The 23,417-nt window shown below is 37.4% G+C and overlaps 1 protein-coding gene across 1 annotated transcript; it reads right to left on the minus strand.

Moving 5' to 3' along the window:
- Positions 1 to 3,170: 3,170 nt before the first annotated feature.
- On the minus strand, positions 3,171 to 19,751 carry LOC140841348 (methyl-CpG-binding domain-containing protein 6-like). Its single transcript, XM_073208692.1, has 3 exons — positions 19,231 to 19,751; positions 3,555 to 3,656; positions 3,171 to 3,421 (listed from the first exon to the last, which is right to left on the minus strand). Exons 1-3 carry the CDS (start codon positions 19,546 to 19,548, stop codon positions 3,332 to 3,334), a joined length of 510 nt encoding a protein of 169 aa, XP_073064793.1. The 5' UTR covers positions 19,549 to 19,751; the 3' UTR covers positions 3,171 to 3,331.
- Positions 19,752 to 23,417: the final 3,666 nt, after the last annotated feature.

Genomic DNA, 23,417 nt, shown 5'->3' on the forward strand with positions numbered 1-23,417 from the left:
TTATATTTAATGTTACCGTTGAAAAGAAGTCTATAAATAGGTGAGAAGAGCAGTTGAGAAGCAAATCTTGAATCAACACGATCTATCTATTCTCTCAAGTTTGCTGTTACCCTGCTAAATTTCTTACTCTCGTTCGAGAATCAAAAAGCTCACACTTATCAGAATTATTTGTAGCATTTGAGGCTACTTTTCGAGCATATAAGCACAAAATATTTCATTGTTTATTTGATCTTTAACTAGGTCAGTTGTGCTAAGTTCAGTCGAAGAACTGTGATATTTAGTAAACTAAGAGTTTCAATTTTGGCAGTGTTAAGTCCAAACTGAAGCGGGTTTGTACAAGTTTTATATCATCAAACTCTTTTAGTACATATCATATCCTTGTGATAGAAGGGGTGCAATAGGAGTTATTCAATCTCCAAAAATCCATAAATCTACGTGTTATTCCTTTAGTTATTTATTCTATCTTTCAGTCAGTTTATTTCCGCAACGTTCCAAACTGGGTATATAGTTCATTTGAACAACGTGTCTTGGGTCCGGAATAGTGAGTTCACCTTGGCTCGTACCAATCCATTGTACAGATTCTACATGAGTATGTGGGGAAAAGTGCTACACTGAATAATGGTCGGAGCCAACTCTTTAGCCTGCATATCCATTCTAGAATCGAGACAGTCATGACATAATACTTCATTTCACTTTCATTTCAAAATCATCTAACCTATTGATCAAAGTCAGGATATCATCATGATTCATTTGGACTATATATGTGTGTGTGTGTGTGTGTGTGTGTGTGACGCCTGGATTATTACCTACTAAGTCATGACATAATACTTAATCTATGTTCTTCCAATTACTACTAATTCAAGATATAGGGAAATCGGAGTCACAACCGGAGGAAAAACAAACAATGTGTTAACTAGTAGATTGTGTTGTACTGCATTGTAAAATTAAATAAAGTATGATTGTGTTGAAAATCGTTCGTTTGACGTGATGCTATGAAATTAAATAAATAATAGCAACGCTTCCTCTATTATGTTTAAATTATATTTATATTATAACTATATTATAATTAGCTTTACCTTATATTACACGTTCAATATTTGGGGCCCACAAAATGATTTCTACAATTTTGTTTAATTTTTATAACAATATTATATTTGTACTGAATATCATCTTTTTGAGAAAAACATTAAAATTCAACAAGGTAAGTATCAAAATAGGACATAAATATTATTCATGTTTAGAGGCATGAATTTTGACAATATTATTCAAAACTCATCTATAAACCCTCCTTAGGCAGAGTATAATAAGTTAAATAATTGGGATAATTAAATTAAATAAATAAAATCACAATCACAATCAAACCAAATCACAATGTGTACTCAACCAATATTGAAGCAGAAACTCAAATTATTCACATTATATTTCAACAAAATCATCCAAATATTTTGTTACTGATTTTAGAAATTGTTTCCTACAAAATCATTCTAATACTTCAGCAATTATTTTCAAAATTGTTTGATATAAGGTAAGTGATGTCACAAAAAATTGTGAAGAAAATAAATCAATTGATAAGCATAAAAAGGGCATAAGATCTTTCAAATCAACTCAATCCCAAAACAAATTCATAATTAATAAAATCATCATTGTGACCACTGCCAACTATGATTGAATTTTTCGTGACTACTCGAAAATCCAGTATTTTCATACATATTTGAGTATTCGAAGGACAAAAGCAAGTACCTGAAATCTCAAATGAGGTATTTTGTAGGTCAAATAAGTATTTACTCGAAACAAAACAATAAAACACATATTGGTGGATTTGCTTGTTACAACTAAAACAAATCATCAAACACATAAAATGCATGACATGTGACCAACAATAGACTCATATTTTTCAAAACATAGATATGCTATTTTCTTGAGAAGGCTTGTAAATAAGTAGGTAAGTTAAACAACAACAATCTCACATTCATAAATCATAGATAAAAACGATAAATGTGGGAAAAAAATCATAATATCATTTTTCTATAAATTGAATTTCATATACATTGAAACTTGACTTTCAAAATTATTATAACATAAGGGTAACAATCGACTTACACTACTGAGCTTGATCTTGAATCGTCATTTTTGAAACCAAGAAGGGAGGATGATAGGTCGGGCATATGGATTTGTTTGGGGGAGGGCCGATGGATTTGGTTGATGAGAAGAGTAAATTATTTTGGTCGACGTATTTGGTTAAAGGAAAGTAGATTTATATATTTATGTAAATACTTTAAAGGGTAAAAACATAAATCTCATTTTTTTAGAGTTAAAACTATACATCCCAAATTATATTTCATAAGGCCTGAATTTTTTTTAAAAAAAAAGAATGACAGACAGATTTTACTTTAATTAGCCCTTATTTTTTTCTACGCATTATTTACTATATTTAATGTTTTAATAAACAAAAAATATAATTAATTGCAAAATAGAGTCATCAAACATATTTTATAGATTTGTATCTAATTATTTTAAATAAAATATTTTTATTTTCTAATTTATTTTACACAAACTATTTAATATATATGCGTGCAAAGAGTATTAATAGATAACTAAGTGGACATAATCTATCGTACGGTGGATTATTGCACTTTACATTTAGAACTATATTTTAATACGAAATTCAATTTCCACTATTTGCTGCCTAATTCTTTTAACGGCTATTGGTTTTACCCTTTCATGTGATGAAATAGACCTACTGTCTCACATTTTACATGATTTATTTAATCTCCTCATATTCATTCGTGTCGTGATGACTGAAACACAGATAAAATTATGTTGGTCAGATGGAAGCTTTCACAGACAACTATTGCTGAAAATATTTTAGATTCGCGATTCCACAATTTACTGAATGTTTTCAACATAACCTTGATTGCCACGATCCAAACCTAGGGATGTAATTCTTCTCCCCTCATCACCTAAAATTCCTGCTAGCGAATGTTCTAGAAAACGCTGTATCGGGACTGGAAGTGTATTTGTATCAATGAACCTTACAAACTCACATTTTTTATAGATTGCCTGAAATCTTAGTAGTATTCTGTAGTTATTCTTCTACTCAATGGTGACCGGGTGTGATTTGTTCTTCTGCCGTATGGTATGCTGAGATTAAGCTAACATGTACACAAACATATATAAAGTTGAAGAGTAACGACCACAAATTTCAAACAAGCATTCATCCTATAAGCTGTCCAAAAGAAGATATTTGAATTTGATTCAGGAAAAATATATAATGTGTCAAAACCCAGTTAAAGTCAACAATGATACAGCCTAGCTATGTTCAAGCAACATTTCACGTCTTCTGAGGCGAATTTGCTTGAACGTTGTTGGGGATATCTAACGGCATGCTGCTTGACTCTTTCGATTTTTTGCTCCTGGAAGGCTGCAAGAGATGTAAGATGAACCGAGTTACACAAAGCATGCTGCGAAACTTAGCAGGGACAAGAACAAATTTGTAGAAAATTTTAAGGGCGGAATGTGAAGTGAGAAGTGAAATTAAAATAAACTTCACTCACCACATCATCGGCATTTCTCTTAAGAGGCTTCTTGCCGGTTTCCAGAAAGTGGAGCACTTCATGTTTAGAACGAAATTTGCGCCCCGATGGATCAAAGAAGTACTGCAAATGAAGAATGTTAGGCATCCAATAGCCAAGGATATAGTTGACAGTATACATTTAGAAATGCGTAAGAAAAGGGATGGCCTACAAAAAAACATATGTGGAAATATATAGAAAGACTGAAATTATTGGAACACGAAAGAAAGTGTATCATAGAAATCATGAATAAGTGTTAGCAATTAATAGCACTAAAAATTGCACTCATAACGGATTAGAACATTTAACCTAATTGCACACTGTAATAAGCTCCATGGGTATAATTTCGAGAGGGGAAAGGAGGCAGCCTTGAACAAATATGAAAAGACATTTTATTCATTTTAAAGTTGCTCCCCATTCAGGTGGATCCTCTTTATGTCGAAAGGTACTTGATATGAAATACACTAATTGTGAATACATGCATAAGAAATATAGAGCAGAAAGGGCCCTCAACATGACAAGCACTTATCTTAAACTACATAAAGTAGCAGTTTAAAGAAGTACAATGATATGGATCAACACACACCATCATTCATAACTACTGAACAGATCATATTGCACCATGAACAAAAGAGAGAAAAATCATTGACTGAAATACAGCATAGCAGATCTAAAATGGTTAACGCTATGATATTTCTTGCAGGCAATGTCTTACGAAACAAAATCTGCCAATGCCACAAACACCTTAGTCTTGTGTATGTTTCAACATAATTGTCAACAAAACCCTGTTATATTAGAACTGGTTTTCCAGCAAAACATTTGAGAAGACATGACCATTGCAATGCTGATTTCTATCATCAAATAAAGTACTACGTTGTAAAATGTGGGTTCTCACACATCAAGTTTGATATACCATAATAACAGCTGATTAAAAATGTTAAAAACTGAAATATAAAGGAAAAAGAAAGATCTCCACATCTATAAATGTGACCGAGCCTCACCATAACTTTAGAATCAAAATAGTGCTCTAAACAAACTTGTAGGTCTACACCTCACAGGAAACTCCCCACTTGCTCAGTAACAAGCACAGGAATACAACTTACAGCAACCTTAGAACTCCAAATTAGCGAAATAAACTTACGTAAGGCAGTGGATAGCAGGACCATCCAAGTCTTTTATCTAACATAAACCAAAATCCTCAATTGTCTCAAGAACTGTAACATATGATTTGAACCTTCAGTATAAATATCTAGTAAAAATGTAAAAAAAAAACGTTCAATAAGAAATAATACATTTTTGGTTTTCAAAATATAAGTGGAAACAACTTTGCAGAAGGGGAACACATGTTCTTTGTCAGGGACTCAATCCATGGAGCCCAGCCCAACTCAAACAAGAATCGAGCAGAAAAAATAAAAGATGTGCTATATCAAAGGTTTACTCATGGAAAGTTTAGAATGAGATTGATTGGATTTTTATTTACTTTTCTTGAATATGTGCTAGAATCTCGAGCTTAGATAGGGGAATAATGGGCATATTTCTTGGATGCCAATTTAATGCTTATCTTGTATTTAAAGGCTTGCTGATGAAAGAAAGAGGACATTCAGCTTTTCTCAAAAAAATATAGCTAATATTGAGATCGCGAGGTTCTCTCAAACGAGCCTCGAACATCAAAAAAAAAACAGGTAGGCAAGGTAGAAAAAGCCACAAACAAATCTCAGAGTTAAACGATCAACCTCTTCACCAACCCATAACCCTGATCCTTTACCCGTGCTCATAACAAGTTGGTATCAGATCCAATAGTTATGGGCGATTTGCAGGCAATCCACCAGCAACTTACGACCCTTTTCAACCCGTTCAAATCCGAAAGAGAAGACCAAGCATGCAGACAAGATGAACAAGAACGCAACCAGCAAGATCTACACAAAAGGCTTGAAGAATTAGTTGCTCAAGTATCAAAAACCAGCAAGGACAGTGAGGATAGCAGCGGAGCATCTGATTCACAGACAAGGAGATCAGCGGAAATCCAATGAGTTGGGGAACTCGAATCAATTCATTCCCAAATATTCCAGGATGGATTTCCCGACATATGATGGGTCAATCGACCCCATTAGTTGGATAAGCCGATGTGAACATTTTTTCTGCCATCAACGCACACTCGAAGATCAGCGTGTGGGGCTCGCGTCTTTTCATCTTGAAGGAGACGCTCAACTGTGGTTCTTAAAACTTGAGCGAGATCAATCCGATCTTACATGGGAGTTTTTCCCACAGCACTGCCACGTGAGGTTCGGACCACCGATTCGCACCAACAAACTGGGAGAACTATCGAAATTGCGACAAATAGGCACGGTGGGAGAATACCAACATTAATTTGAGCAACTTTCTGCACGAGCTTCCTCCATCACAAGCGAGCAAGAAGTGGAAATTTTCATTAGCGGCCTACAAGAACACATCGCGATTGAGGTAGACATTCACCACCCAAAAGATTTAACAACTGCTATGGGCCTGGCCCGTTTGTACGAAAGACGCATAGGAAGCCTACGACAAGAACCCAATTATCCAAAAAGATGTAACATCCCAACAAACACACGACCATCGATCACGAGGCAATTGAGCAGATCGGAGATGGAGGAACGACGCTCAAGAGGGTTGTGCTTTAACTGTGATGAACTATTCGTTCCAGAACATCGTTGCAAACGGTTGTTTCGTCTAGAAGTGGTCGAGAACAGCGACCCAGAAGATGAAGTTGACACAATTAATCAAGACTGATCCAGGCATCTTTCTTCACGCCATTACGAGAATCAGTAACGCCCAGACTATGCAATTAATAGGGTACATCCATTCGATACATCTCCGTGTCCTTATTGATTCCGGCAGCACGTACTGTTTCTTAGACTCCAATTTGGTCTCACAATTAAACCTTGAAATATCGCAACAAGGAGACATATCTGTGAAGGTCGCAAACGGGAAGAGTCTACCATGTTCGGGGTTGTGTTCGGCTGTTCAGATTCAACTGGAAATGTACATCTTCCATGTTGATTTTTACTTCCTCACACTAGAGAATTTGGTGCTGTCATAGGAGTAAATTGGCTCCGCTCTTAGGAAGTATCACGTGGGATTTTGTAAAAAATGCGGACGCAGTTTGTAAGAGAAGGCATGCTGGTTACGTGGCACGGAAACTCATCCTACATTCCGTCACACCGAAACCTCTCGGCAACTATACTAGAGGAGGCACCCCTGACACAGTTACAACACCTTCTGGAAACCTACAACAGCCTGTTCGAGGAACCTGAAGGACTCCCACCCTCGAGAGGATTCAGCCATAAAATCCTACTGGAACAAGGTACCAACCCCATTGTTGTTAGACCTTATCGATATCCTCATATGCAAAAAGATGAAATTGAGAAGCAATGTGATGAGATGCTACAAAGAGGAATTATTAGACCCAGCTCATCCACTTCTCCTCACCCGTATTGTTAGTCAAAAAATCAGATGACACTTGGCGCTTTTGTATCGACTATCGTGCCTTGAACGCAAAAATAGTAAAGGACAAGTTCTCCATTTCGGTTATCGACGAATTATTGGAAGAATTACACGGCGCTGAATATTTTTCAAAATTAGACTTGCGATCCGGGTACCATCAAATTTTGATGGACCCCAGTAGCATCTACATGACGGCCTTTCGCACCCACCACAGCCACTTTGAGTTTATGGTGACACCCTTTGACCTCACTAATGCGCTTTTACTTTTCAAGCTTTAATTAATTCAATTTTCGACGGCATTTTACGGAAATTTGTTTTGGTTTTCTTTGATGACATGACATCCTCGTTTACAGCGCAATCTGGGAAGATCACATTTGCCATCTTCGTACGGTCTTCACGATCCTGCAACAACAACACTTATTCCTTGATAAATCCAAATGTTACTTTGCTCAAAGACATGTTGCTTACTTAGGACATGTGGTTTCACGGAAGGGGCTGAGTGCGGATGAAAATAAAATAGCAGCCATTCAACACTGGCCACAACCCATGACTCTAAAGGCACTCCGGGGATTCCTCGGACTAACAGGGTACTACCGCAAATTTGTGCAAAACTATAGAGTTATTGTTGCCCCCTTAACCAATATGTTGTGCAAACAAGGCTTTTCATGGAAAGTCGGTAGCCTGCATGCCTTTGAAACATTGAAGAAAGTGCTCACTTCTACACTCGTCCTTGCTCTTCCCGATTTTTCCATACCTTTCATCGTGGAGTGTGATGCATCAGAAACAGGAAGAGGGGCTGTACTTCAACAGCAAGGGCGCCCCATTGCATTCTTCAGCAGCGCACTCGCCCTCCGCCATAGGAAACTACCAGCCTATGAAAAGGAACTCATTGGACTCATCAAAGCCGTGCATCTACTGGCAGTCTTACTTTTGGAGAAACTCTTTCATCGTTCGTACGGATCATTATAGTCTCAAATTTTTGCTCGAACAACGTATCTCAACCTCTCCACAACAACAAGGGATAAGCAAATTAATTGGTTATGACTTTAAGGTGGAATATCGGGCAGGAAAATCAAATGTCGTGGCGGACGCACTTTCACGCCTAGGCGAGGAGGAGGGCTTTTTGATGGCCATATCGAAACCACAGTGGGATTTTCTGGCAGCCATCAGAGAAGCACACTCTAACACACCAGAAGTACCATGCATAATTCGAGAGGTTCACAATGGAGAGGCTTTCGGACCATGGGAAGTTAAAAACGACATTTTATGGTTTAAATCCAAAATCTACCTTCCTCCACAATCACCATTAACTCCTCCTATTATTGCAATGGTATATGAACGCTGTCATGAAGGCTACCAGCGCACTCTCCTCCGCATGGGACGAGATTTTTATTGGCCAGGGATGAAACGTCAAGTCCAAGCAGTAGTGTCCAATTGTTCCACATGCCAACACAACAAAACGGAAGCAATGAAGCCAGCTGGACTCCTACAAACTCTGCCCATCCCTTACCACATTTGGGCCGACATCTCAATGGATTTCATCGAAGGGTTGCCTACCTCACAAGGGAAGACTGTAATTTTCGTGGTTGTCGATCGCTTTTCTAAATATGCTCACTTCATTGGCTTAGCCCATCCTTACAACGCAGTTTCAGTCGCCAAATTCTTTTTCGACAACATCTTCAAGCTACATGAGCTACCCGAAACAACAGTAAGCAATCGAGACCTAACCTTCACGAGCTCTTTTGGAAGGAACTCTTTCATCTGAATGGCACCAAATTGTGTTTAAGCTCAGCTTATCATCCCCAATCCGACGGACAAATCGAGGCGATAAATCGAATCCTAGAAATGTATTTGAGGTGCTTTACAAGTGATCAACCGAAGAAATGGTTTGAATGGCTAGCTTGGGCAGAATTTTGCTATAACAAAAGCTTTCACATAGCTCTTAAGGCCACCCCTTTAGAGAACGTTTATGGTCATCAACCACCAAGCCTTCTGTCTTATTTCCCCGGCCAGGCACGTCTGGAGGCCGTGGATCACGCACTGAAACAGCGTGACCAACTGTTACGCCAAGCTCGTGATCGCTTGTTACAAGCTCAGAATGTTATGAAGCTGCATATGACAAGAAACACAGGGATGTGGAGTTCAAGGAAAGGGATTTGGTACTTCTCAAGCTTCCAACCTATTGACAACAAAGCTTAGCATCCAGAGGCAATGCAAAGCTTTCTCCTCGCTACTACGGTCCATTTAAGGTGTTAGCCAAAGTAGGGCAAGTGGCTTACAAGCTACACCTTCCAGAGAACTCGAGGACCCACCCAATTTTTCATGTCTCATCCTTAAAGAAGTTTAAAGGAGGTTCTTTCTCCAACCCAGTACTTCCTCCCCCTCCCTTGGAAGCATTTCATCCTTCACCAATGGCAGTACGGGACACACACGAACCAAGGCAAATCTGAAGTCTTAGTGCATTGGGAGGGCCTGTCACCTGCAGAAGCTTCTTGGGAAGACGCTGCCATGCTCACAGCTCGCTTTCCCTCTTTCGTGTTTGAGGACAACCACGATTTCCAAGGGGGAGCAGATGTCAGGGACTCAATCCATGGGGCCCAGCCCAACTCAAACAAGAATCGAGCAGCAAAAATCAAGGATGTGCTATATCAAAGGTTTACTCTTGGAAAGTTTAGAAAAGAAGGAATGAGATTGATTGGATTTTTATTTACTTTACCTTAATAAGTGCTAGAATCTCGAGCTTAAATAGGGGAATAATGGGCATATTTCTTGGATGCCAATTTAATGCTTATCTTGTATTTAAAGGGTTGCTGATGAAAGAAAGAGAACATTCAGCTTTTCTCAAAAAAAATATAGCTAATATTGAGATCGCGAGGTTCTCTCAAACGAGACTCGAACATCCAAAAAAATAGGTAGACAAGGTAGAAAAAGCCACAAACAAATCTTAGAGTTAAACGATCAACCTCTTCACCGACCCATAACCCGATCCTTTACCCGTGCTCATAACATTCTTCATCAGGGATAAAATGTTCTACCACACAAAAATCATTTTATGCTTTTTTAAATCTATCTAATGAAGAAATAAGAAACATAAATGCAAACAGTATTTATACAAATACTACTTTAAGTGCATAGATGAAAAATATGGAGTAAATACCAGACTATAAATATTTAATTTAATATATATTTTAACTGCAAAAAGATGAAACATATTTACATCTTTTGTGGACGAAAAACTGAGGGAAATTGCTTTATCACCACTTCAGCTGTTTCACTGGAGGACCAGACTTTCAATCTGATTCTCCAGCCATTGGACAACCAATGTGGAATGCTCATCTGATAAGCTAAGAATAAAGGAGATTTTGGTCCTGTGGCAGGCTGCTTCAACAGATATCTAGCTGTTGTTTGCTCCACGGATATGTGGAACTTATCCTCATTGAGAGAGGTCAATGAGGTGTGCTAGCCTGCTAGGTACATCACTGAAACTCCATCTCTAGACTCTTCCGGGTTTTACTTGAAGTTACCAACAATACTAAAAAAAAACAGGATTAATATTTGTTCCTCTTCTGGCATAAGGAGTTCGCAAAAGTGACATTATTTAAAGATGGTTCAGATTCTCAGATGGACTAGATGGCCCAACACTGTGATTAGGGGAAGTGAAGGAGAAGAGGCTGTCAAGAAGATCCAAGAAATAAAGTTCTTGCTGTTACGTTAAAAAATAATTTATTCAAGCCACTGGGGGACTGCAGGTATTGTGAGGTCCTAGCGTGCAAGGATTTCGATATTCCAGGTCAGTTAATTAATGGTGAATCCTATCTGTATTGATTAGAGCAAGAATCACAAGATTAACTGTGTGATATGACTTAAAATCTATCTGTATTGATTAGGCAAGAATCACAAGATTAACTGTGTGATATAACTTAAAATCAACTACAAGCAACATGGCAAAAATCATTGCATGTGTGACAGATATAAATACTAATTATTTAATAGTAGCAGGTTTTGAACTTCTATCTTAAATACCTAAATAAAAATGTCTCAACGTCCAAAAAATGAAAATTAAAGCAAAAAGTTCTTGGGTGATTTCGAATATTAATGTAAATTCCCCACCCGAAAAAAGAAAAAATTTTGCAGGCACAATCCAGGGTAAAACCATCGATATAATTTTAAGATTTCTATGATCAATGATAATATATAAGCTAGTCCAAGAACATGGTCAACAACCCAACATCTATCATTGAATAATCATATCTGGAAATTTCTGAGTCACAACTAGGATGTAAACAAAACGAGCAGATTCGTGAGCTTTTCGAGCTGACTCAATAAATATTTGATTCGTATTCGAACTTCTCAAAATTGAGTCAAACTCGAATATGCTCAAACTTTTTTTGGAGCCGAACTCGAACTAAAATTATTTAGTTCGATAGTTCGCAAGATGCTCGCGAACTTTAATAATTTATTAATATAATATAATTATATATTAAATACATATACATTTAGAGCTTTCAAACCTTCATTCTCGAACCTTAATATTCGAGCAAAAGATCGAATAGCTTGCGAATAGATTTAAACATTTCAAGCCAAATTGGAACCCGAGCAAAAAATTTAAAAGTTTCGAGCTTCGGATCGAGCAGTGTTTTAAAAGGCTCCGCCTAGGCGTTGGGCGACCAGTGGCGGGGACCAATTTTGTAGAAAAGCGATGCCTCTGAGCGCTTTTAAAAAAATCAGGCGCCTACGCTGCCTAGGAGACCGCCTAATTTGATATATAGATTTTTTAAATTAATTTTTTTAAATGTTCAATAGATTTTTCAATCAATTGTATCGGATAAAGAAGAAGAATATGACATTGATTTTGAGTATGAAAAAATGTTCGATGGTTGAACAAATCACGATCTCCTTTTTGCTTATTTGATCTTCGGCCTTGTCGATCTATTTTGTGAATATGTGACCAAGGCTCATTGGAGAGAACCTTAAGATCTCATATTCAATATATTTTTGTAAGAATTCGAAACTGGAAGCTTATTCAATTATCCCTCCAGTAAATACAATAGATTGTCCCTCATGTCGTTAAAGAAATAATTCCAAATCTGCTAATCTATAGAAAGAAATCATTCAAAATAGAGAACGATAACCTAGCTTATTGTGAGGAAACATGATATCCGAATCATTTATTCAAAGACAGGTAATTAACCATAATCCTAGACTTTGGCGTCTAAGTTCTTGAATTTCCCATGTGTGTATCTTTTCTAATAACTTCCTCTTTGGCCAATGGGTTGTGGCCGATGACTTGACCTCATGCTGAGTTGTCGGGTTCGTGACATCACCATCCTTTGAAGAATCGGGTTTGTCCTCAAACACGAACTCGGGATACTCAGTTGATAAAGTCACTGCATCTTACCAAGATGATTCAGCTGGAGATAACCCTTACCAATGCACCAAAAGCTCTATCCGCCCCTTACCCGATCTCTGCTCCAGCACTGCTCGTGGAATGGGATGGAAAAATTCTTGATGTATCGTTGGTAATGGTGGTAGTAGGGGGATCTCCTTTGTAATTCTTCCAGCATGATACATGGAAAATTGGATTAGTGCAAGAGTCCGTGGGGCCCCAATTTACACATAGTAGGTCCAATCTGGGCTACGATCTGGAATGGCCCAAAGTAAAGAGCTCCCAATTTCTTGTTTGGTCGAGCGGCCACACCAATTTGACGGCATGGCTGCAATTTCAATCAAAAAAATTCTTCAACATTGAAACTGATGTCACGATGGTTAGCATCATACCCCTTTATCATGCAGTTCTGAGCCTAGTATAAATGCTGCTTCAAATCTGCCAGTATCTTTCCTAAAAACCCCTTTAAGAGCTCGAACTGTGGTGGGCAAGGGCCATCATTTGACAGTTGTGATCTTGTCTTCATCCACGTTGACCCCTTAATGAGAAATATGCGGACGAGATAGGCCATATTTGCTGAACCAAGAAGCATTATAACGCTTCAAATATAGTTTTTATAAGACCGAGAACACCAGCTTCAAGTGATGTAAATGGATTTGCCATGAATCACTACAGATTAATATATCGTCGATGGAGACCAATACAAAGCATAAATATTCCCTAAAAATAGAACTCCTGAGAGCTTGAAAAGTGGAAGGTGTGTTCTTGAGTCCGAAAGGCATGACTAGAAATTCAAAGCGACCATGATGAGTGCATAATGTCATTTAGGGGACGCTTTCCGGGTCCATTATAATTTGGTGGTAGCTGGCACGGAGATCTAATTTCGAGAAGTATATAGCCCCGTGTAATTCATCAATGACGGGAATTGAACACTTATCTTTTATAGTTTTTGCATTGAGTGCGCGATAATCAACACAAATTGGCCACATTTGCATCTGACTATCGAACCAAGAGGACAAATTCGCCGAATTGGATTTTTCCCTGCCCCAAAATAATCTTTATGGCATAGTAGCCGTGCTATGAAAAAGGTATATGGGCTCCTCAAAAATATTTGCGAAGCAATCAAGAAGTTGTTGTAATCTGTGAGTATGTCAGATTCATGTAGTACATGAATGAAGCAAGGCCATATACTTCAATGACAGTGCCATTTCTGAAGAATTTCATGATCATCACAGTGAAATCCCAATGTATAGTGTCCATGATTTTGAGCCAATTCAAGCCTAAAACCGCATCAAACTCCAAAGGTAGATAATAAAAAATTCCACACAAAATACTTGACCTTCCAAGCTCAGTAGCACGTCTCGGCAGACCCCATAGCAACGAAAACATCAGCCATTGATGACGATAACGCTTAAAGCCATTCATGGGTGCACGTGAAGTCTCAATCGTGCGGCCAACGAAGTATCTACACAATGAGTGGTCCTCGAATCAATAAGAATTGGGAGATAAGTCTGTTGAATAAACCCAAAAACTTGCATTGTTTGTACCCATCGTGTTCCATTAGGCACATGTGTAGAAATTTCGAGAGCATTTAAATTTTCCTTTGTCTAAAGTGGATTGGCTGGCCTCATCCGCTCTCTTCTAAGCTTAAATAACCATTTGCACTTGTAACGGGGCATGTAAAAACCTCATCACAGTTAAAACATAATCTGTGTAAGCATCTTTCTTCTATTTCAACGTGAGATAATTTTTTAACCAATGGGGTTCAAGGTGGTGGTGAGATACGCCGAGTGGCTAGGTTCGATCTAGCATCCAAGTGGGTGGGGTTCGATCTAGCCTCCAAGTGGGTGGGGTTCGATCTAGCCTCCGTGCCGTCAACACCGTTCATACAATCTAGCAAGGCTCATCATAATAGTTGATGGCCAACTTCCACCATAATATGTTCTTACAACCCACTAAAGAATATTTGAACTTCCTACGAGCTGGTAAGATCCTTGGCTCGTGCCAATGTTAGTCTACGATGGAGCCTTGTGACGTAGTTTAACCAAATCCACCGACTCGTTGCTGCGAATTTGAGGCCTGAAATGCACACTGCAATAATTTGTGAATTCTGCCGGAGAAAGATGTGGACGATCATGTTCGAACATTAAAACCAAAGTTGAGCGTTCAGCGCCCCCCCACCCCAAGCGAGGCAAGGCCCACTTACTCTTCCTCCAGAATGCATTAGCGGAACTGAGCCAACCTAATGGATTGGTTTGGCCATTGTAGCATAGGACATCGATCTTAGAGAATTTAGGGACGTACAAATAAGCATCCCTGAAGCTCCTTGACTCGCAATTGCGCCTGGAATGGTGTTCTGGTCTGGTGCGGCTCTAATGTGGCTCTCGTGAATTGTGATTGCCTGTGCGGCTCTGAGGTGGCTCTCGTGATTGCCTGTGTGGCTAGTGGCTGAGAGTGAAAGTTAATAGTGGTAGTTGTTCACCCAGTTAATGGTGGCGGCGTTCTGCTAGGTTGCGTGAGCTCGGAACCCTTGTTATCCCTGAATAGCTATAAGAAAGCCTCAAATTCCAGCTGAAATTCTTGCGATGCACCAGTAAAACTAGTCTCTGATGCCAATATGCTACATCCCCTAGAAACGGATTGAGTTATGGATCTTGTACGTGGTTGAACAACTTGAGCTGCAAAGTCGTGATCTCCTTTTTGCTTATTTGATTTCGGCCTTTATGACATATTGTAAATATGTAATTGAGGGTCATTGGAGAGAACCTCGCGATCTCGTAGTCAATATATTTTTGTAAGAATGCCAAGATAAAATTGAATTCAAGAATTCCTTAAATAAATATCCTTCAATAAATACGTTAGATTTCCTTCATTCAAATTAAAGAAAGAATTCAAATTTGTTAACCTATAGAAAGAAATCATTCAAAATAAAGACAGATAACTATTTTACTGTAGATAAACAAAATTTGATAAAATCTATTCAAAGAGAGGGAAAAAACTAGAATCCTAGACTTTGGTGGTTGAGTTATTGAATTTCCCAAGCGTATGTATCTATTGTAAATAACTTCCACTTTGTCCGATGGATTGGGATCCTTGCTGGGCTGGTATATGGCCAACGAGTTGGCCTGATTCTGAGCTGTTGGGTCCGTGACAAATAGTAACAACTCATTAATTTTGAGCCTTTACAAGGACAAATTATTTGGATATGTATTGCACATATTTATTATTTAGTCTACAAAAGATTTGGTCTGACAATTAATATTTTATTTACTTATTCCTAAAAATTTGGTATCGAGACAAAATTTAAAATAGGCACCGTTTACTGCCGCTTACATAAACAATAGAGGCTGCAAAAAAGGGTGACCTATGCGTACAAAAATTGCATGACCTGTAACATCCCAGATTTGACGACTGTCCTCACTGTATCAAGACGGGTCTTTCCAACGTGCTTATGTCCTCACTCACACGCACCCTGGGAAACTTCTCAGGAGGTCACCCATCCCAAAATTGCCCCAAGTCAAGCACGCTTAACTTTGGAAGTTTTTATGTGATGAGCTACCGAAAAGAAGATGCACCTTCGTGATATGAGTAGTACAAATCAAATCATTTAAGCCCTCTTCAACTGTGCAGTCCATTACATTGAACAGTCTCGGAATCCCTCTCATTCCCGTGTGTGTCGGTTCATTCATGTTCCCTCCACCTAGAAGCCTGCTAGGAGCCACTCATTGTCCGTGCAACTGATGGCACCGGCGATCACCCCCCGCCCTCTTCGGCCCCGGGCCTCACTTTAAATCCGAAAACGAACCGGAACCGCTCTGATAAGAACCGGTTAGGAAGAACCGGTTCACTTAAAAAGATTAAAAAAAGGGAAGTGGGGAACGACTGTTTAGCCATTGGGCCCAAGGGCTGTAATAAGAGCCGTTGGAGAAAGAGCCAGAGTTGAAGGAAAGGGGGGAACGGATGTTTCAACTATCTTATTTCTAAATTCTAACTTGTAACCATTCTTGCAATTTTATAAAATTTACTAAAATTATTCAATTCAATTCAATTGTCTCTCCAAATTTATTTAACCTTTTTTCCACCAAATAATTTATTTTCTTTGTATACTACAAATCATTTGCTATCTTTTGTGATGACCTCTTCTTCAACCAGTGGTGGTGGTAGTGCTCATAGAAGTGGTGCTAATGTTAACAAGATTCTCGAGTTTGAAGAAAATTTGAACTTCGAGAATTATGTTGGGGACGATTTTGATGGCAAAGACAGAGAATATTTGGCCGGCGATGAAGGGGGCATTGGAGATGCAATTGGTTCGATTGGTGCAGCCTCCATGGTCAAGATTAGGGCGTCTAGCCGTGCAAAATGAAGCAAAATTTGGGATCATTTAGAAATCCAACAAAAACAAACAATGATTTTGTTGCAATTTTTAAACTATGCAAAAATTCTTATGCATATAAAACGGGTGGTTCGGCAATGACATTCAAAAAACACTTGGTTATTGAACATAATTTTGATGAACAAACTTTACAATAGACAACCAACCCAAAAACAAATATATCCTAGAACTAGATCAAATTTCGTAACAACCACTGAAGTTTCTCGTAGAGCTCTTGTTACATTTGTGGTTAGATGTAACTACTTTTTCCTATTTGTGAGCATGATGATTTTGTTGAATTTACCACCACTATCCAACAATGTTTTCTTAATTTTTCTAGACAATTAGGAAAATAATGTCTTGAAACTTATAAGGAATATAAAAAATCATTAGTTAATCATCTTTCAAAAATTAAGTGCAGAGTTAGTTACTCACTTTGACATTAGGCAATGCATCAAAAAATAATGTTGAGATAAGATAATAAAAGACCATTCTCAAACCGATGTTAAATGTTGTAATATTTCATGTTAGATGCGCATTTCAAATAATTAATTCATGTGTTAAAGATGGTTTCGTAAATTAATGCGTCAAAATGATATGATATATAATTTAAACATTTATGTGAAAGTATTGATGTTAAACATAAAATGTTTCCTACTATCGTTGAAACCCGTTGGAATTCTTTTTATCATTTGCTTAATACAATATTATCATATAAAGATTTGCTCAATTCGTTTTATAATTCTATTGTTGCATCTTCTGTTCGACCTGAAGATAATTATTGGGATCTTATTACTAAATGTATTGCTTTATTAGAAATATTTAAAGATGCCCTACCAATCTCTCTTTTTAATTCCTCTTATTTTTAATATATTTTATAAATTTGTTGAACATAGAGATTATGAGATTTTGTTACAATTTGTATTAAGCATGGAAGAAAAATTTTAAAAATATGGAGGTAATCATGTGTGTTCTCTAATAACTTTACTAAACCCAGGTTGTCATGGGGTCATTAGATATATTATTTGAATATTATGGTAAATTCAAGAAGAAGAGTGTTGACGATCAGATGACGACAGCGATGCAATCTCTTCAAAAAATGTTTCAATTGTATTCCAGTGAACAAGGATCGGAGAAAGAGCCAGAGTTGAAAGAATGTTCGGTTGAGAAATCAAACGGAATTTACTTTCTATGAACTTTAGGACGCCAGAAATATAAAAGAAAAATAGTGTCCACAAGCTCATCAAATTAACTACAATTATTTTTGAATCAGAATTTTCAAATAAAAGATACCTTCGATGTTTTACAATGGTGGAAAGAAAATTCACGACAAATATAATCTTATTATCAATTGCAAGCGTAGCATCTGAGTCGGCCTCCTCAACATGCAGCGGCCGATTAATTGGAGATCATAGATGTAATCTTTGTTCAGAGTCGCTTACCATACTTCTCTTACTACAAGATTGGTTTAACGCCGAAAAAGAATACGACGTCAATGAATTTGCGAGTTCATACTATGAAGTGGAAGAAGAATATTCTAGAATTGTTTTAATTAATAATGATGAAAATTGAGATGTAATTTTTTTAGCTAAAAGTTGAAACGTTATTTCTAAGTTGAAATTTCAGTAAATGAATATTTATTTTTTTGATTTTGTTTGCAATTTTTAATATAGTATTCTTTAATATTCGAAAAATCTAAAAAAAACCTTAAATTCAAAGCAGCTGCGCCTATGCATCAAGTTTTCGTTGTCATAAGAATATTAAATTCGAAGAATAGGCGCCTAAGTGCCTACCTTTGCGCACCTAAGCGTCCATGCATCAAGAGGAGAGGCGCCTCAGCGCCCGTCATCTGAGCTTCAGCAGCTAAGCCACACAATTTCATAAATGTGGGCACGAAACCTGTCCGATGATACCGAATTGGAGTTCTAGTTCGAATTGGCTCCAAATTTTTACCTACGAACCGGAACCTGTTTTTTCAGACGGTCCGGACCTCTGGCACCGGAACCGGAAAACCCTTAAGCATGCCTATGTTCAAGTCAACGAATTCTTGTTTAAACTGACTATATCCCGAACTTGAACAAACTCGGTAACACACAAATCTCAAGATCGAACAAGCTTATTATTTAAACTTGGCAAATTTGTGGGCATTCCAGAAACTTATATGTTTCCCATCAGTTCAATATAGCCATAGTCTGTCTGATCACATTCTGGATCAGAGCCCACAATATAGCAGTAAAAGAAACATACATTTATAGAAATGAAAAACAATGTACAAAATTACAAACAAATCAAAATGGAAGTATCACGCAACAAACATAAATAAATACAGCAGTGACAGAAACCTAAATTTGTAGAAATGAAAAAAAAAAACATTAATGGAAGCATAAAGCAACAAACATAGGAAGCAAAAGAAACCATACTCTGTCAATTAGTCCAGTAGAGGCGCCCGAGGTGCGAACTCTCAAGTCAATTCTCCAGTCCTCGGGCAACCACTCGGGCTTCTTAGCCATTTCCTCCATATTTCGCCTCTTCGACACCTTGGGGGTCGGCTCCGCCAAAAAATCCCCCGGAGCCACCATCGAAATGGGTACCGCGTCGATTATGGGCATCGATTGAAAGCCACCCTCCTGTTGATGATGCTGGTCTCCCGGTGAGTCGCCTCCATCGACGTCGGCGAAGGCCCCGGATCCCAGGACCGGGTCGGGACGGGTCTGATTTGGATTTTCGGGTTTCGGCATGGCAATCTTTGCGAAAACTGTGCGAATAGCTCAAATTTGAACAAGCAAAACTGAGAAGAATGTCCGATTTTATCACTCAATGAATCTACGAGAAAGACAATTAAAATAACAATAATAAATGCTTTCAACTGAAAGCAATGCCACTTTCAAGATTTTGTTGTAATCCTACCAGGCTTTGGTGGATACTGCCATTTTATTGCAGAGCGGTAATTATACTTTATTTTCATTTATTACTCATGAATTTAACATTTTGTGCTACAGTCAAATTTATTGATATTAAATTAATCTAATCATACAGGCTTCCATCTTTTTAAAGTTTGATTCATATTAATACAAAATTGAGTGAGTACAATGAATTCATATATTTATTAAATTAATTTTATTACAAAATGTTTAATGTTCATTCAAATTATTTTAATATGACTTCATAATAATTATATCTTCAAAAATAAAATAAATAACTTCATTGCTTATAACTCAAATGATATTTTTTATTTAGAAAATGATAACTAAATGATTTAAAATTCTTAATAAACTAACATAATTGATATTAACCCAGTTTATGCTTTAAAACGTGTTCTTAATTTCAATTTTTTTTAAAAAAATCGTTTTATTAAATAATAATTAGATTCATAATTTACTTTAAATGTTTTAAAAAATAAAGCGTATAAATATAATTGTACCCGAAAAAATCATTTTAGTTGTGATTGGCTTAATGGATTTTGAACTGAGTTTCAAATATATGATTTGTGTAATCCCCATGACAATACCTATTTTAGGCCTGCAATCACCTCCTTATGATAGCGAATTAAATCTTACTCACAAAACTCCTAACTATTGGAAGTGGAGTGTATGGCTACCAAGTCTCGAAGCCAAGATATTGTCTAGATACAAGTACTTTGATTAAAGAATGTACTCGTGCATGGACGATGTCTTGGCTTTGAGACTTGGGGAGACATATACTTCGCTGTAAGAAGTAGGATGTTCTATGAGTATGGTTCTATAGTCTAGCACGAGGGAGGTGATTGCATGCCTAAAATAGTAGTTTCGTGGACCTAACAATAAAGACATCTTTTACTGTAAGGCTCATAGCACTACTCTTTTTGGGTCTGCAATCGTATCCCTCGTGGTAGACCATGACATATTACTCAGAGAACTCCTCACTCCTAATAGTGGAGTACATGTATCCTCAAGTCTCGAACACAAGCCTCGTACAATGTTCTCTTACTAGAACTTTTTATTTCTTTTAGGTGTCTCTTCTCGTGCAACACCTTAATTCGCCATTTTCATTGTTTTCTTACTAGAACTTTCTTTTTTCCTTTCTTTACAAGGAAATATGTTTTCAAAGAACACAACATTCTTTGACTCAATTGTCATGCATTCGTTCATTTTAATATTTTCATTTTTGTGCACAATAAATATATATAAAATGTTATTGTGTCCATATCCAATGAATATGCATTCAACAATCTTTGATTCAATTATGGCTTGTGTGGGGACCCGAACCTAATTCATCTTCTTAAATCGTTTTTGGGATTAAATGGATCGATTACATAATATGGGTCTAATTTTTTTTTTAAATACATAAGTGCGCAACATATGATAATCAATCTTACTTCATTTACAAGATCAAGTTTAATATCTACAACCTGATCAAAAGTACATGTCTTGTACAAAGTACATTCATATCAAACTAGGGTTCAACAACTATACATCAAGTGTTGAAAGCCAATTCTACTTCTAAGTCTGGATCTCCACTCTAATCTTGATCTCTCATCCTCTTCTCGACCTTGATCTTGTCCCACATGTTGTCATGCACACATACAAACACAACAACAGCCGGATAACTCCGGTGAGAATATAATTCCCAGTATAAACAATGAATACATGCATTTCATATAAACAAATACAAAAGCATATAACAATTATCAATAACATGTATCATAATCTGAAAGACATGAATCGATATAACACTGTAAATCAAACGCTTTGACTCTTAATCTCTGACTTGAATCTTCTCTAGTCTAGGGATCCCGGTTCCCGGACGTTGGCACATTATATCGAATCTCTCCAATAGGAATCGTTCTACTCCTAAGCACATCGATATAAACCAAACATCCAGTGTCTTGGCACCTCTGCCAAAGACTCGTTCTCGATATCTATATTATATTATCTGCTTTTCTATAAATCAATAGAATAAGCTCAAACATTCAAAGAATTCAAATATATCAAAACAATAACGAATAAGTATGTGGTTTTGGAAAACTCAAGTCGTATCTAACTCGAGTTATATGTCCCGGTCTAACATTGGTTTATACCTTTCTTTTTTCGATCTGACGTAGTCGAAGTCTTGAATTCGAAGCTTTCAACACTCAATCTGGCAATGACATTCGAGAAATACAATATCAATATCAATACATGATTGATCAATCTCAATCTAATTCTGTTTCGACGGCATAACGGCGCAGTCTCAATATACCGGTAATTCCAACAACAAGAAACCAATCTTAACAGCTCATAATCAATCAATAAACACAATTCCAATACCGAATCTGTATATTCTCAATCAAACATATCTGAAAAATGATAACAATTTCATACGGTATCCGTTCTTCGATCCGGTTCCGATTATACGATTATCACAATCTCAGCAACACATAATATAAATCATATCATGATTTCTCCAATATCAAATTTTTGAATCATACCGAAACATAATAAAAATTACATCTTTTTGAAGCCTTTGTCGAGAGGAGCACAGAACTAAACTCAGATCGAAATTCTAATGGACAGATCTCACAAACTCACAATTCTATTATATAAAGAAGCTTGAGGAAATTTATCTGGAAGCCTTCGTTCTTTTCTGATTTCTGAAGTGGAATGAAGGAGTTGATATATATACAATGCATCGCCAGGATAGGTGGCTTCCTCTTCATACAACACGTCTCGTGCATATGCGCGACCTTCATCGGCGCATATGTTCGAGACCTACTGTCTCAACACAACAGAATTATTCTGCCCGCGCATATGCGCTCCCTGTCCCCGCGCATATGCGAGAGACCTACTGTCTCGGCATTTTTGGAAAACATCAGCTCGCGCATATGCACGCCCTCTCCTCGCGCATATGCGCGCCTCGTCCCCGCGCATATGCATGAGGTTTGCTGGACCTCACACAAACAACACTCAAATTTTCACAAATCTTGTCTCGGAGTTGTCCTTCTATAATCACATCAATTTATCGATTAATAATCTCGGATTAACAAAATAAAATCTCGGACATTACAATTCCCCCCTCTAAGATCTGATTTCGTCCCTGAAATCACAGGCAATGAAATCATATAAAATAAGCAGATATAGCAGAAGCTAAATAGAAAAGTCACATCACTGAAATAACCCTGGGAATTTCTGTCTCATATCTGATTCAGTCTCCCAAGTAGCTTCTTCAATGCCATGTCGACTCCACTGAACTTTCACAAGCGAAATGGTCTTCGTTCTGAGCTGCTTTTCTTTATGATCAAAAATCTGAATAGGCTTTTCAAAATAACTCAGAGTTTCATGAAGTTCGGCCTCGTCTGGCTGAAGAATATGAGAAGCATCAGGAAGATATTTCCGCAATAAAGATACATGAAAGACATCATGTATTCCAGATAGAGACGGAGGTAGGGCAAGTCAATATGCACGATTAACTATCTTCTCCAGAATCTCATACAAAACAATATATCGTGGAGACAACTTTCCTCTCTTTCCAAATCTGACAACGCCTCTGAAAGGAGAAATCTTCAAAAATACTCTGTCTCCTGCCTCAAATACCAACGGTTGTCGTCGAATATTGGCATATTTGACCTGTATATCCTGAGCTGTCTTCATTC

This window comes from Primulina eburnea, chromosome 9 (genome assembly GCF_022965805.1).
Source record: "Primulina eburnea isolate SZY01 chromosome 9, ASM2296580v1, whole genome shotgun sequence".
Taxonomy (NCBI): domain Eukaryota; kingdom Viridiplantae; phylum Streptophyta; class Magnoliopsida; order Lamiales; family Gesneriaceae; genus Primulina; species Primulina eburnea.

Excerpts from the sequence above, each read along its gene's own strand:
- LOC140841348 (XM_073208692.1), bottom strand. The coding sequence starts at position 19,548 with ATGCCGAAACCCGAAAATCCAAATCAGACCCGTCCCGACCCGGTCCTG. Across the intron at positions 3,657-19,230 it reads CTACTGGACTAATTGACAGA|TACTTCTTTGATCCATCGGG; the intron begins GTATGGTTTCTT and ends CTTCATTTGCAG. Across the intron at positions 3,422-3,554 it reads AGAGAAATGCCGATGATGTG|CCTTCCAGGAGCAAAAAATC; the intron begins GTGAGTGAAGTT and ends CATCTCTTGCAG.